The 11,528-nt window shown below is 43.5% G+C and overlaps 1 protein-coding gene across 1 annotated transcript; it reads right to left on the reverse strand.

Moving 5' to 3' along the window:
- Positions 1-1,635: 1,635 nt before the first annotated feature.
- Positions 1,636-11,236, reverse strand: NEMP2 (nuclear envelope integral membrane protein 2). Its single transcript, XM_065751137.1, has 9 exons — positions 11,164-11,236; positions 10,154-10,287; positions 9,630-9,858; positions 9,381-9,453; positions 8,203-8,296; positions 7,438-7,552; positions 6,614-6,839; positions 4,390-4,566; positions 1,636-2,645 (listed from the first exon to the last, which is right to left on the reverse strand). The coding sequence occupies exons 1-9, from the start codon at positions 11,234-11,236 to the stop codon at positions 2,420-2,422; spliced, it is 1,347 nt and encodes a 448-aa protein (XP_065607209.1). The 3' UTR covers positions 1,636-2,419.
- Between the last annotated feature and the right edge of the window lie 292 nt (positions 11,237-11,528).

Here is an 11,528-nt window from a genome sequence, read left to right on the forward strand (position 1 = left end):
GAACCACATCTTGGAAAAGTACTTTTATTTAAAAACGTTGAAAGACAGTAGGTCAAGTATGGTGCTCCATGAATACAAAATAAATACATTTAACTTTTTTTAACATTGTAAAACAGGACATAAACATAACTTATCCTTTATTAACTACAATAGAAACCTTCTGACCTTAAGGCAGTGGATTAACATCGAGATTCTGTTCTCAGATTTTCCTGTTGAACTCTGGATAACACTTGGCAGTAGTGTTTCTGTTCATCGGTGTAATGTCTGTACATCAGAGCACTGCTGTGCAGTGAACTCACTGTTGGCAAAGGGCTGGAGTGACAGCTCTTGATTTTGGTAGGTTTTGTTTATGAACTGCTTCCCATGTTGGAACAGACTTGGGAGGATTTTTAAGGTCAGTATCAGCTATGCACAAGCAGTCATCTTTCTGGTATGTTGCTGTACTTCTGCTTTGGATGGGCCTTAGTGGTTTCCTGCTCCACTTTGGATAGTATTTAACCAAATGCTAAAACTACAGAAAATGTTTGCTTCCTACCCCCCCCTTTGGAGCAGGTGGACCTGGTGGTGTCCTTTAACAGTTCACAAAAGGGAGAGTGTCTGAAAAAGTCGCTGCCTATTTTCCATTTAGTTATCATGTAAGTAAAAGGTTATTCTAATGTAGTTTCTGATTATTGTATAGTAAGTATATATATCATATACTTACAGGAGGATAACTTCTGCTGTTGATAGTGGAAGCAAATCTGGAAAAGTTAGGGGTTTAAGCTAGGATGAATCTGATTCTCCCGCTTGGCCTCATATCACGTGGATGGAAGTTCTGGCTGGTTAAAAAGTAGGCTAAATTATTTCTTACAGAAAATAACTCCTTTCTAGAGATGTCAGGTTTGCCTGGGCCTTCTGAGTGTGGGTGCCAATTGAACTGGATTTGAGAGTAGCTGAACAGAACTCTCTTGTTCTTTTTTAATACTGTGGACATCAAGCAAATGTAGTTTGAACCCTGTGCTTGACAGGGCTTCTCTCCCTTAAATGCACTACAGATCATGCTCATAAATATATGCCACAAAGAAGTGTTAGGTGTCTCTTTACCATGAAGTGGGAGACTTCTTTCTAAAGTGAAACAATACTGAAGCAACTTAAATGAGGAAGGACTATCTAAGTGATGCTTTCAAACAGTCTGGGTCATGTTTTATGCAGAGGTGCTCTTGGAATGCAGATGCAGTCCAGTGGTGCTCTTTCTCACTGTTAGAGAGGCAGCAAGTTTTCTCCCTCATCCAGATACATTCTGCAGTTGATGAGAGAATTAATGGTCTTGTGCTCTCTGCAGTCTGGAGACAGTAAAGGAAAACAGTAAAATGAGGACAGAGGAATAGTCTGAAGAATTAAAGAGGATGACCCCTGCAGGTGGATGAACTGGGGGAACATCGTATACCCCCTTAGTATTGTGTAAAACAAAAACTGAAGGATGTTTTAGTGTCTTGGGTTTCTCTCCTTGTTTTTTGCCTCTCCTTCCCCCACGCCTTCTGTGCTAAGTCCCAAAGGATTGAAGCAGGAGCCACGTATCCCTTCCTCCTTGTTTTGCCTGGCATTACTTTGATCGAATGGGTCAATTACTCAGTACTGTAAAGATGGTGTATCTGTATTCCTGGTTACATGGCTACAGCATTGCTGTGGCTCAGCTGACAGCAGTTCCTCCAAACAGATGAAGCAGCCTTGACCTTTGTTGCCTTCTGTGGGCTGGAACAGAGGGCAGTACTTTCTGAGGTAAGGGGACAGTTAAATGGAAAGCAACAGTAAAAAATACATTTGAGGAGGAAGTCTTCTCCTAACCACCTGCAGTTGTCAAAGATGGAGAAGGAAAGGCCTGTGGAAGAGGGAAGAAGAGTGTGTGCAGAAACAAAGACACGTAAAGAACAAGATACAGCATAACTGCAGCACAGAGTCCAGGAATAGACCAATTAAAAGCAGATGGGTGAAAAATGGGGCAGGAGTTTAAGAGGAGCTCAGAACAAAAGGGGGAGGCAAAATGTAGCTAGCAGACAGCAAACTGAGCCAGGAGAGCAAACAAATGTCACTCAGCTATGTTAAATCTTTGGATCTCTGTCAGTGAGAAGTCACATGAGCAGTAAAAGTGGTTTATCTGCAAACTAAGAGCGTTATTAAATTTGCTAATATTTAGGGTACCTTGTGAAAGCAGAGTGCTAATAATGGCTTCCTCTCCCTCTAGTGCTGAGCACAGAGGACTTGACGATGACCAGATGCTCTGTTGTCTAGAGGTAGTATCCTTGGCAAAAGAAGGCATTGTGGTGGGACAGGCTGCTGTCAGTATCTGCTTTGGAAAAAAGCAACACTTCCCAGTTGAAGTACTGGTAGTGTGAAATCCTCTGTGCTTGAGCAGTCCTTCTTTTAGGGTAGTTTCCAAACCTTAGAGCAGCTCAGTAGCATAAGGAAATGAAACTTGTTCATGTATTTCATCTTCATTCTCATCATCCCCTTTGTGGATGTAGCTGGTTGTCTCGTCTTGCTCAGATGCTGTCCCTGTCTCAAAGAGCTGCTCTTCCAGGAAGGTGCTCCCAATGCCATATTCCTTATCGTGTGCCTCCATTTCTGCAGGTGAGATGTGGGGAGATCCCAGAACAAAGTCTGCAAACCTGCCAAAGTTTGAAAGGGAGAAATGATCAGTTGGGAAGATAAAATAAATAAATAAAATACTGCAAATGTGGGGGGGATGCTGCCAATTAAGCAGGGCTGCTATGAGGATATACTTAGAGACAGTGCGGGTTGCACTGTAGCATAAGCTACAGCGTCACGTAAAGCAGAGAGTAAATAGTAACAAAAGGATGGTGACACCTCCTGCCTCATTCATCTTCCTTTCTGTCTTCAGTCCTTCCTACACAAATAACTCTTGCTGTTCTGGAGGCCATCAGCAGTCTTGTAACTAAGCAAGACTTTTTTTCTTCAGTGCTTGTGGGGTAATCCAGAGTAAGCATCCGTATCGCTGGATAGATGGGGCTTTGATCTCTTAATTAAAAGGTGTCGAGTACCAGAGTCAAAAGCTGTAAGAATTTCAGGTAAGTTTCCTTCACTGCTAATGAAGGAAAAAATGGTGAGAACATAGCACTCCCACATTCCTGTGCTGTCACCTTTCTTCTGGTGCTGCACGCACGCTCCAGGCAAGCTGAGCTGAAGCCATGAAAGAATTCCTGCTTTTGGTGAACTCTGAGCTACAGACCAGGAATTCTGCAGCTGTTGCAGGTAAACCCCGAAGGGAGGCTTGGCTGAACAAAGCACCAACTTACCACTTCCTACGTTTCAATTCAAATCATACTTTCAGTGGACAACTACACTGAAGATACAGAATGGAGCTGGAGGTTTCTGGCAAGCTCATGGGAACAGACGGGAGTTCTGACACCTGGGTAAGTGTCGACAGCATCAGAGAAATGTAAGAAAAAGGAGCTGCAGCTACATTCTGCAGTTCTGGTAAACTGATCAATAATTTACATTTTAGACTTCACATTCCTGCGAGATGAATGGTGTCACCTCGCTCTTCTTGGAAGCACTGTAAGTCCATATGGGGAACAGGGTTGGGCTGGATCCGTTTCATAGGTTTTGCTTTGTGCTGAACCATCTTCTATTGGAAGTTTAAAGGGATACTCAACGTAAAATCAGACTGCTAGTGAAACTGTGCTCCTTGTCTCTTCAGGTTTTGATTTTGAAGGAAAAATATACTGTGATCATGGTTAATTTCATGTTCTGTGAGATTTTCTGGCTACGATAATCTGGCTCTTTCCTTCACAACCTCTATTTGTCTTACGTTTGTCTCTGAAGCTCTATCTGGAGTAGCTCTTCTACCTGTCATCCTGCTTGTGTGCAGACCCTGGTATTTTCTGTGTTTTCAGCCTCAGATATTGGTTGATAGCTCAAGCAGTAGGCTTGCTTGGCTGCACAGACTTGCAGTCAAAGAACTTAACGCAGCAAATGCTTGAGCATGGATCTTCAGGTTGCCCCAGTTTTACTCAGAGTAAAAGCTGAAGAAAGGGGCATGTCACTGGTTAGACAGTGGCCTGGGTCACTGTGTAGGAACTTGCAGAGGCACTGCAGGAAGCCTGTACGATGTAGAGAAAGCTGCCACTGCTGTGAATTAGCCGTGACCCTCTGCAAACTCCCAGAGTAGATTATGGTCAGAGAGGAACAAACAGGGTTTAATACCACAAGCAAGTAGCATCCTCTAGAGACGTGGCTGTGATCTTTAGTAGCATTACTCTGGTAGATAAAACTATCCCCATGTCTGACTGCATGCAAGATATAAACTCACCTGGAATAGTGCCCAAAGCAGTATGTGAGTCTGCTGTCTAAACAAGGGTTTCCTCCCTTAGAAAAGCCACACTTTCTTACCTGTGTGGGGACTGAAGTCTGGACACTGCCAACCATGATGAGAAGTCAGGGTTCTCGCAGAGCGAGCGCAGCTCCTCCAGAGCTCTGACGGTTTCTGTTTCACCTTGTTCTCGATATTCTTCTTCAGTAAGGTATCTGAATGTTAAATTTCTTGATTGAAAGCGATTCTTTATTTTTCTGAAATGAAATGGTAGCTATTGTTTCTGAAGTCTTGTGGCACATATAATTACAGTCCACCCGTTTTCTGTCTGCTATGAACATGCTTGAATCACGTTTATCCCATGAGGAAAAACTACATTCTTGCATTATCGCCTTGTGTTTGCAAGGCTGCTTACTCTAGGTCTCATCCAGCATTCCACAGAATGCTACTTCCTTATTGTATATGCATGGGCTATAATCTCAGAAAAGATGTCTACTTGCTCAGCTGTTTTTAGGTACAGCATGCAAAATGTGTCTCTGCAGAAACACGAGCTGAATCAAAACTCAGTATGCATATCTAAGCAAGGCTCTGCTGCGAGTTGTTCATGTTGTTTACTAGATATCTTAAATCTTGCTTCAAATTACAAAACTGAGTAGTCTGAGGCCAAAATGTTTACAATCTGATGTTTTTTTAGCTGCTGCGTAGCGATGTATAATATAATTAGATATCAATTAGAAAGTTGCCATGTTCTGTTCCCTTCTGTCAACTGCTTTCCATTTACATGTAGTTACGAGTTAAGATAAGCAAGGGCTGGATGCCCATAAAACCTTCAGCTCTGTGTAAAAACACCTGCTCCAACCAGCAGTGCTCAGCTTTCCTCCTTATTTCCCTGCAAAGCAAGAACAAACTGCAGCCCTTGGTCAGGTCAAATGCCAAAGGTCTTGCTGTCTTAGTGGGAGCAGTGTTGATCTTAATTATCAAAGTGAGATTCTTCCTGACTTTGCTACATTTGTTGCTCTGAGCCGTGCATCCTGGCCTCAGTGCTTGGTGCTATCATTTAGTGTTTCAGAGAGGAGCAAAGAACCAAGGAGATCCACCTGGAGAACAATCCACAGTGCTTCAATGGTAAAACAGCTTTGTTGTGAGTTCTGTGAGCTCCTAGTCAAATCTTGTTGATTACAGAGCAAATGGAGCCTGCTTATATCAGGTAAGTATTGATACTGTATTGCTATTGAAACACTGCTTCTCAGCTGCAGCCACAATCAGCCTTTGGCAAATGAAAAATTCCAACTAAAATTAAAACAAATCCTTCAACCCATTCCACGCTGCAGCATCTAAAAAGAGCAGAGGGGCAACAGTATGTCCTTCAAACATTAAGCATGGTGTGAGACTAAAAGATAAATTTTCTTATTCTTTTAGTTATCTTGGTCCTAACTTTTGCCTGTTCCCAGGTCTTAGAAGGTTCAGCAGAAGTCTACAGCTGTGGAACAGTCTGCACTTAAAGAGTCTGTCATCACTGGAGGTAACAAGCAGCTGTAAATTGTGAGGACTTCTTAGAATCTTCATTTGAGTGTTACATCTGTGACAAAACATGCTTTAAATTCAAGGATGAGCAAACATGTTGTTCCCATATTGCTAATAGAAATACTTTGCAAACTAAGATCTACATTGTGAAAGCAGTTCCAGCTCCAAATGCCACAATATAAATGGAGCACTGGGACTGTGGAGGCAATGTCTCCACGGCAATAACTGACTGTTCCCATGCACTGAAGATAGGCACATGTATGTATGATGATATCCTTGGGGAACTAAAATCAATGAGAACCACTGCTTTGGTGGAAACAGGCTTTTAGTCTCTGAATTGCACACTAATATTGAAAGGCATCTAACTTAGGAAGCGTGTTTTTAATGTGTGCTTCTATCCTGTAAGATTCAGTACAAGGTAGTGCAGGTTTTCTCCCACCATGTGAAACCAAGGCGGTATTGCTGCAGTCTGATCAGTCGACCAAACAGAAATGTTTTGGTTGCCATATGCTGCAGACTAGAAGGTGCTACATTTGTACTTAAGGGTACAGTCATATTTCTCCATTCCCCATAGAACAAAATCCATACTACCAAATAGAAAGTAATTGAATGTCTTTCTTGGGGATTCAGGCTTCTACTGTAGCTTTACATTTTTTTAAAAAACAAAAAGGGCAATAGAAAGTTCACCAATCATCAAAGTGTAAGGTTTTTTTCCATTATTAGCATAGTAACGTTTCCAGGTGGTAAAGGGACATGGTACATTCATAAATACATACACACCTGCCTAAGTGCCAGGCAGCAGCGTGGGGATAACCCAGGCCTTTGGAGCAGAGCATGGCTGCTATTACTGCATATGCAACTTGAGGAATGGTGACACCACAGTAAATGAAGACAAAGGCCGTCAACTGCAGTGTCCATGTGAACAAGGTTATGCTGAGTTCACTGGTAAGCGGTCCGTGCTGATAGCAAGTGGCAAAGCTGGTAGCTCCGACCACCACGAAGTATCCTGTGGAAACAGGAAACAATGTCACAGAGAAACAGATGGAAACAACTCTTCTAAGCTTTACTAGTTAACTGATGAAGCTTGCCGACTGCTGTGTAGTACAGCCCTGCTGGTTTTGTGCTTGTAGTTACCTGCATTAGGCTCATGAGGTGATCTATGCCCAGCCATTAGATAATGCTGGAAGAGCTGCACGTGAGCTCTCCCAAGAATGCTGAGCTAGGTGCCAGAGCAGGTTTGCCAGCGGGTTTGAAGTTTGTGCATCCAGTTTCCAGATTCAGCAAAATAAAAGTCATCATGGCTGCCCTTTTGCTGTCATAGGGAGAGTACGTTATGGCAAATCAATGAAAAATTAATGCCAAGTCTGCTGTTTCAGCTGCTCCTGGCCCACTAGATCAAACTCCTTACTTAATGATATAACGTGAGTAAATGCTTACTGAGTGAATTAGAAACTTTTGGAATATTAGAGCATCTCTGGCTTGGGAGAAGAAAAGTAATCCATAAATGAGTTGCATAACTTCTTTTTTCGTTTTAATGGGCAGCTGTTCATCTAGCAACTAAACAATCCATAAATGCACTGCAGATTTCAGTTTAATATTCTTACCCAACAAGTAGTTCCTGTGTTCAGACCACAGCCACTGCATATTCTCTTTGAAACAGTAGATGAGATAGAGAGAGGACATCCAGCAGCCAGTCAGTAATACCCAGAAGGTACTGTGCTGGGAATTGACAAAACAAAAACAGGGGAAAAATAAATCCAGAAGCCTCAGTCAGACTCAGGACCATTGTGTGCAAAGGAATTCACAGGCAAAAACAACTGTGGTTCTGGCAGATCTGCAGGGTTCTGATCTGTGTCAGACTTGAACTGCACAGTGCTCTGCTGCAAGTACACAGCATCAGGTCTGAGTGGAGCAGCTGCACCTCTTGTCTTTGTCTGCTGTGTCCCGGTGTCACGCTCTAAGCTTTCTGCAGCATATTTTCAATGAATGTACCTCAGCAATACTGTGACAATGAATGGAGATATCAAGACTTGTTGAAGGAAAAGTTCACATCTGCCTTGTAATTAATTCCCTGCTGAATGGAAGAAAGTCTGTCCCAGCTATCACTAAAATTACATTCTTATTTAGACTAATTCATTGTACTCAAAAGTAAGCTTAGCTCCAGTCCAATAAACACACATCAACACTCTCCTGTTAAACTTGGCAGCAAGCTAATTAGAACTTGATTCTGAGCTAATTATGTTTACTTGACTCCTGTACCCATTTCAGTGGAGTTCCCCGGACAAAGCAAGGTCAGTATCTGGCCTTGGACTCCTTACGTCCTCTGTTATTACAATAATAATTATTTTGTTTTACAGATGTAGATTTACCCTTGGAATAAATCTTCTAAGTGCCAGCAGGATGAAAACTAACAGGGCAAGAATGCCCAGTATTATTCCAGACAGGTAAAAGAAGTTGGTGTTCCTAGAGGAAAACGAGAGAATGTTGTAAGTAGTAAATGGTTCAAAATGCCAGTAATTGTAAAGACAACGGTTATCTTCAGTATGAACACAACTATAATTCAGTTATATGGGTAATAGGCTTGGTTTAGATTTTAAATTCATGTTAAAATATCCTAATTAGTACTGTGAGATCTCACTGAAACTGTTACCAGAATCTTAATTGGAACAAGCTGCCCAGAGGGGACGGGGATGCCCCATCCCTGGAGGCAGCCGGGGTCAGGCTGCACCAGGCTCTGAGAACCTGATTGAGATGTAGGTGTCCCTGTCCACTGTGGGGGAGTTGGATGTGCTGACCTTTAAAGGTCCCTTCCAACTCTGAGGATTCCCTGATTCTGCAATAGACTTTAGAAAATCAATGAAGCTGGGTAATACTGGTTTTAATTGCATCATTTTCTTATATACACCGTGGTTCTCTCTGCTTCTGTACTGCAAGAGTAGACTAGTATATTTAAAAGGGGAAAAAAAACAAAAAAAAACCAAGTTTTTCAACAAACAAGTGAGCATGTTGATATTAATTTGTGATTCATTTCACTCCAAAGTCACGGTTCAGCTGTTTTGTTATACCAGTAAGTGTCCTCTTATGGGCAACGCAAGGGTGCATCAAAAGAATGGTGAGGAAAGGTTGGCACAAAGATGGAGGCAGGCCAGGCCCCACATGACTTCCCTCCAAGTGTTCTGCCTGCAGGGAGGTATCATTTATAACACATGCAGCATCCCTTAGCACTCAACTAAGCTCAGTGGCCTACAAAAAGGGGAAAGGATTTTCCTGAGTCCACACTCTTGCTCACTGAGGACTGGCTTGGTATCACCCAGTGCATGGATGCTATAATACAAAGAACCCTATGCAGTCCCAGATATGTCAGTCTGTCCCCAAACACAAATGGTATAAAAATATGTAATATATATGAATATATTTAATATGCATTTAAATATACATTCATTTCCTTATTTCACTTTCCCAGAGAATTGTGCCTGCAGCTCAGAGAACAGACCAAAGCTGCACAGGCTCTGAGAAAGAGCATGAAAACACAGCAGCCAGTACTCACCTGCTCAGACTGTTTGCAAAATAGAACAGAAAAATTCCAGCTACAAAGGAAAACAAGAGCTTTCCATCTAGCACTAAAAAGGGGAAGAAGAAAACAAACAGAAAAAGGTTTTAGACTGACTCATTCCAAAACACTGATTACATTAAATATCAGCAGACAAGTCTCAGGTCTCCAACAGAAGAGAAGGTCCGGGCAGTAAGGCTGGCAGTACCCATCTCTCTAATGTAAGCAGACAGCTGCTTTACTTACTTTCTCGTGTTATGCTCACAGTGTACAGTTCTTCCTTGAAGGGCTGTATTCTGAAGCAAAAGTCCTCTCCATATTGCTTTATCTTTAATAAGGTTTCTGTAGATGTCTCTGGTCGCCAGAATACCTGAACAGCGCAGGCAGCGAACTCAAACACAGTTTCTGAGTTCTGACAGTTGCTTTTTTCTGGAGTAGGCACAAACCTGAATGTTTTTGTGCTGTTGATTTTTACCTAAATTGAACAATGAGAGAGAGATGTAGCTCAGAATCACTGAGGGATTCGTTTTGTGTTTGGCAACCTCCTGTGACACTGTCCTCCTAATTAAGGGGACAGCAAACCTCAGTATGTTTAGAGTGAAGGCTCAGTGCTGTGCTTTTATTGTGCTCTTACCAATACCCCACCATTCAAACTACTCACTGCACTTGGAGGAGCTGCTTTGATCCTGATAGCTGGATGCATACACAGCTGGGAAGGGGTCACATGCTGTGTATGACACGTGTGGATGACCCCCAAAAGGAGCTCTTACCTGCAGAGTCGACCAAATGTACTGTAAGTGCATGATTCTGTTTTGCACGTAACAAAAGCAGTCTTCATGCAGTTTCTGGACAACATTCCTCTCTTCCAGAAGGTTACAGCTTCCACCTGATGAGGGAAAGTTAACTTTAAGCATGTATAAAATATAAATATGCAGCTTCTTTTTTTTTTTTTTTTTTTGATGCATCACAAGCAATTTGCAGATAGTAGAACAAAAAGACTAGGCTGCAGGGCAGCGTGTTGAGCATGATTTAGACAAGAATTCAAATGACACATCTAATCAAGTTAATTTAGGCTCTGACTGAACTGCAACACCTTGGGGGGGGGGGGAGAAATTAATGCATGGTGAGGTTTTTTTACAAATGCAATCAGTGAAAGCTTGGCATCTGTACCCGTGTTTTGATGGCACAGGAATGAGGCCTGCGGGCCCAGCTCCCTGCTGCCACGTGTGGGTGTTGCCCCACTGTGCTCCATGCTTTGCAATGCTGAATGCAGCAGTGGGAGCGTGAGCAGAACGGGCAATCATCTGGCTCTCTGAACGGATGTAGGTCCAAGCCAAGCTCAGCAGTAAAGTGCTGAAACACCCTCCTAATCTCTGAACAGCCAGGTAAGCACTTGGCCTGAGCAAACTCAGTCTGGACAGGGGAATACTGCTGGCAGGTACAGGCCTGCCCAGCTCTGTACAGAGCTAAACCCAGCCTAAATCATTTTCTTAACAATTTAATTAAACCTATTAAAAATACCTGCGCTCATGTTCTTATCTAAGTTGATTAAGCCATTTCGGAATTAGAATGCGTCTGCAGACGACCCTGCAGCAGTATGTCAGCGCACAGCTCCCATCCCACCCTACAACGCCGTGATTCCGGTTCCTGCCGCTACAGAGCACGCCCTGCCCGGCATCCCGAGCCGCAGCCCCGCACGGCTCCCGGGGAGGCACGGCAGGGGGAACACCGCTCCTGGACGCAAGCTTACCCCGCGGCCCCTCCGGCCGGAAGGGAAGACCCACACCCGCGGCCATCGCCAGCACCAGCAGCCCCAGCCCCGGCCGGGCGCGGGGCGGACACCGCGGGCCCATATGCGGCGGCTCCGCCTCTAACGGCTCTGAGGGGCGGGGCGGGAGCGGCCGTTCGTGTCTCTCGATTGTCGGCGGTGGAGAGCCGCCCCGGCCCCTCCTAAGGGCTTCAACGCGTTTGGGCGGGCTCCATAAGTACCCTCACAAACGGTGCAATTTATTACCTGGTGCATTATGCTGTCTTTCTGTTTGATGTAAATGGTCTCAGAGTTAAGATCAGACGGAAGAGCCGTTTGAGACTATTTTGTTCGTCTCCGGCTGTTTCTCTTTTTTTTTTTTCAGGAATGCGTTAGTT

The sequence above is a fragment of the Cyrtonyx montezumae genome, unplaced genomic scaffold, assembly GCF_038088225.1.
Source record: "Cyrtonyx montezumae isolate F1298 unplaced genomic scaffold, pur_monq_1.0 scaffold_7, whole genome shotgun sequence".
NCBI classification, from domain to species: domain Eukaryota; kingdom Metazoa; phylum Chordata; class Aves; order Galliformes; family Odontophoridae; genus Cyrtonyx; species Cyrtonyx montezumae.

Bases quoted from the DNA above. Each gene is read 5' to 3' on its own strand.
- NEMP2 (XM_065751137.1), bottom strand. From the start codon at position 11,236: ATGGGCCCGCGGTGTCCGCCCCGCGCCCGGCCGGGGCTGGGGCTGCTG. The intron at 7,553-8,202 runs GTAAATCTACAT...GTCAATTCCCAG, and splicing joins TTAGAAGATTTATTCCAAGG to CACAGTACCTTCTGGGTATT. The intron at 6,840-7,437 runs GTAAGAATATTA...CTGTTTCCACAG, and splicing joins ACACAGGAACTACTTGTTGG to GATACTTCGTGGTGGTCGGA.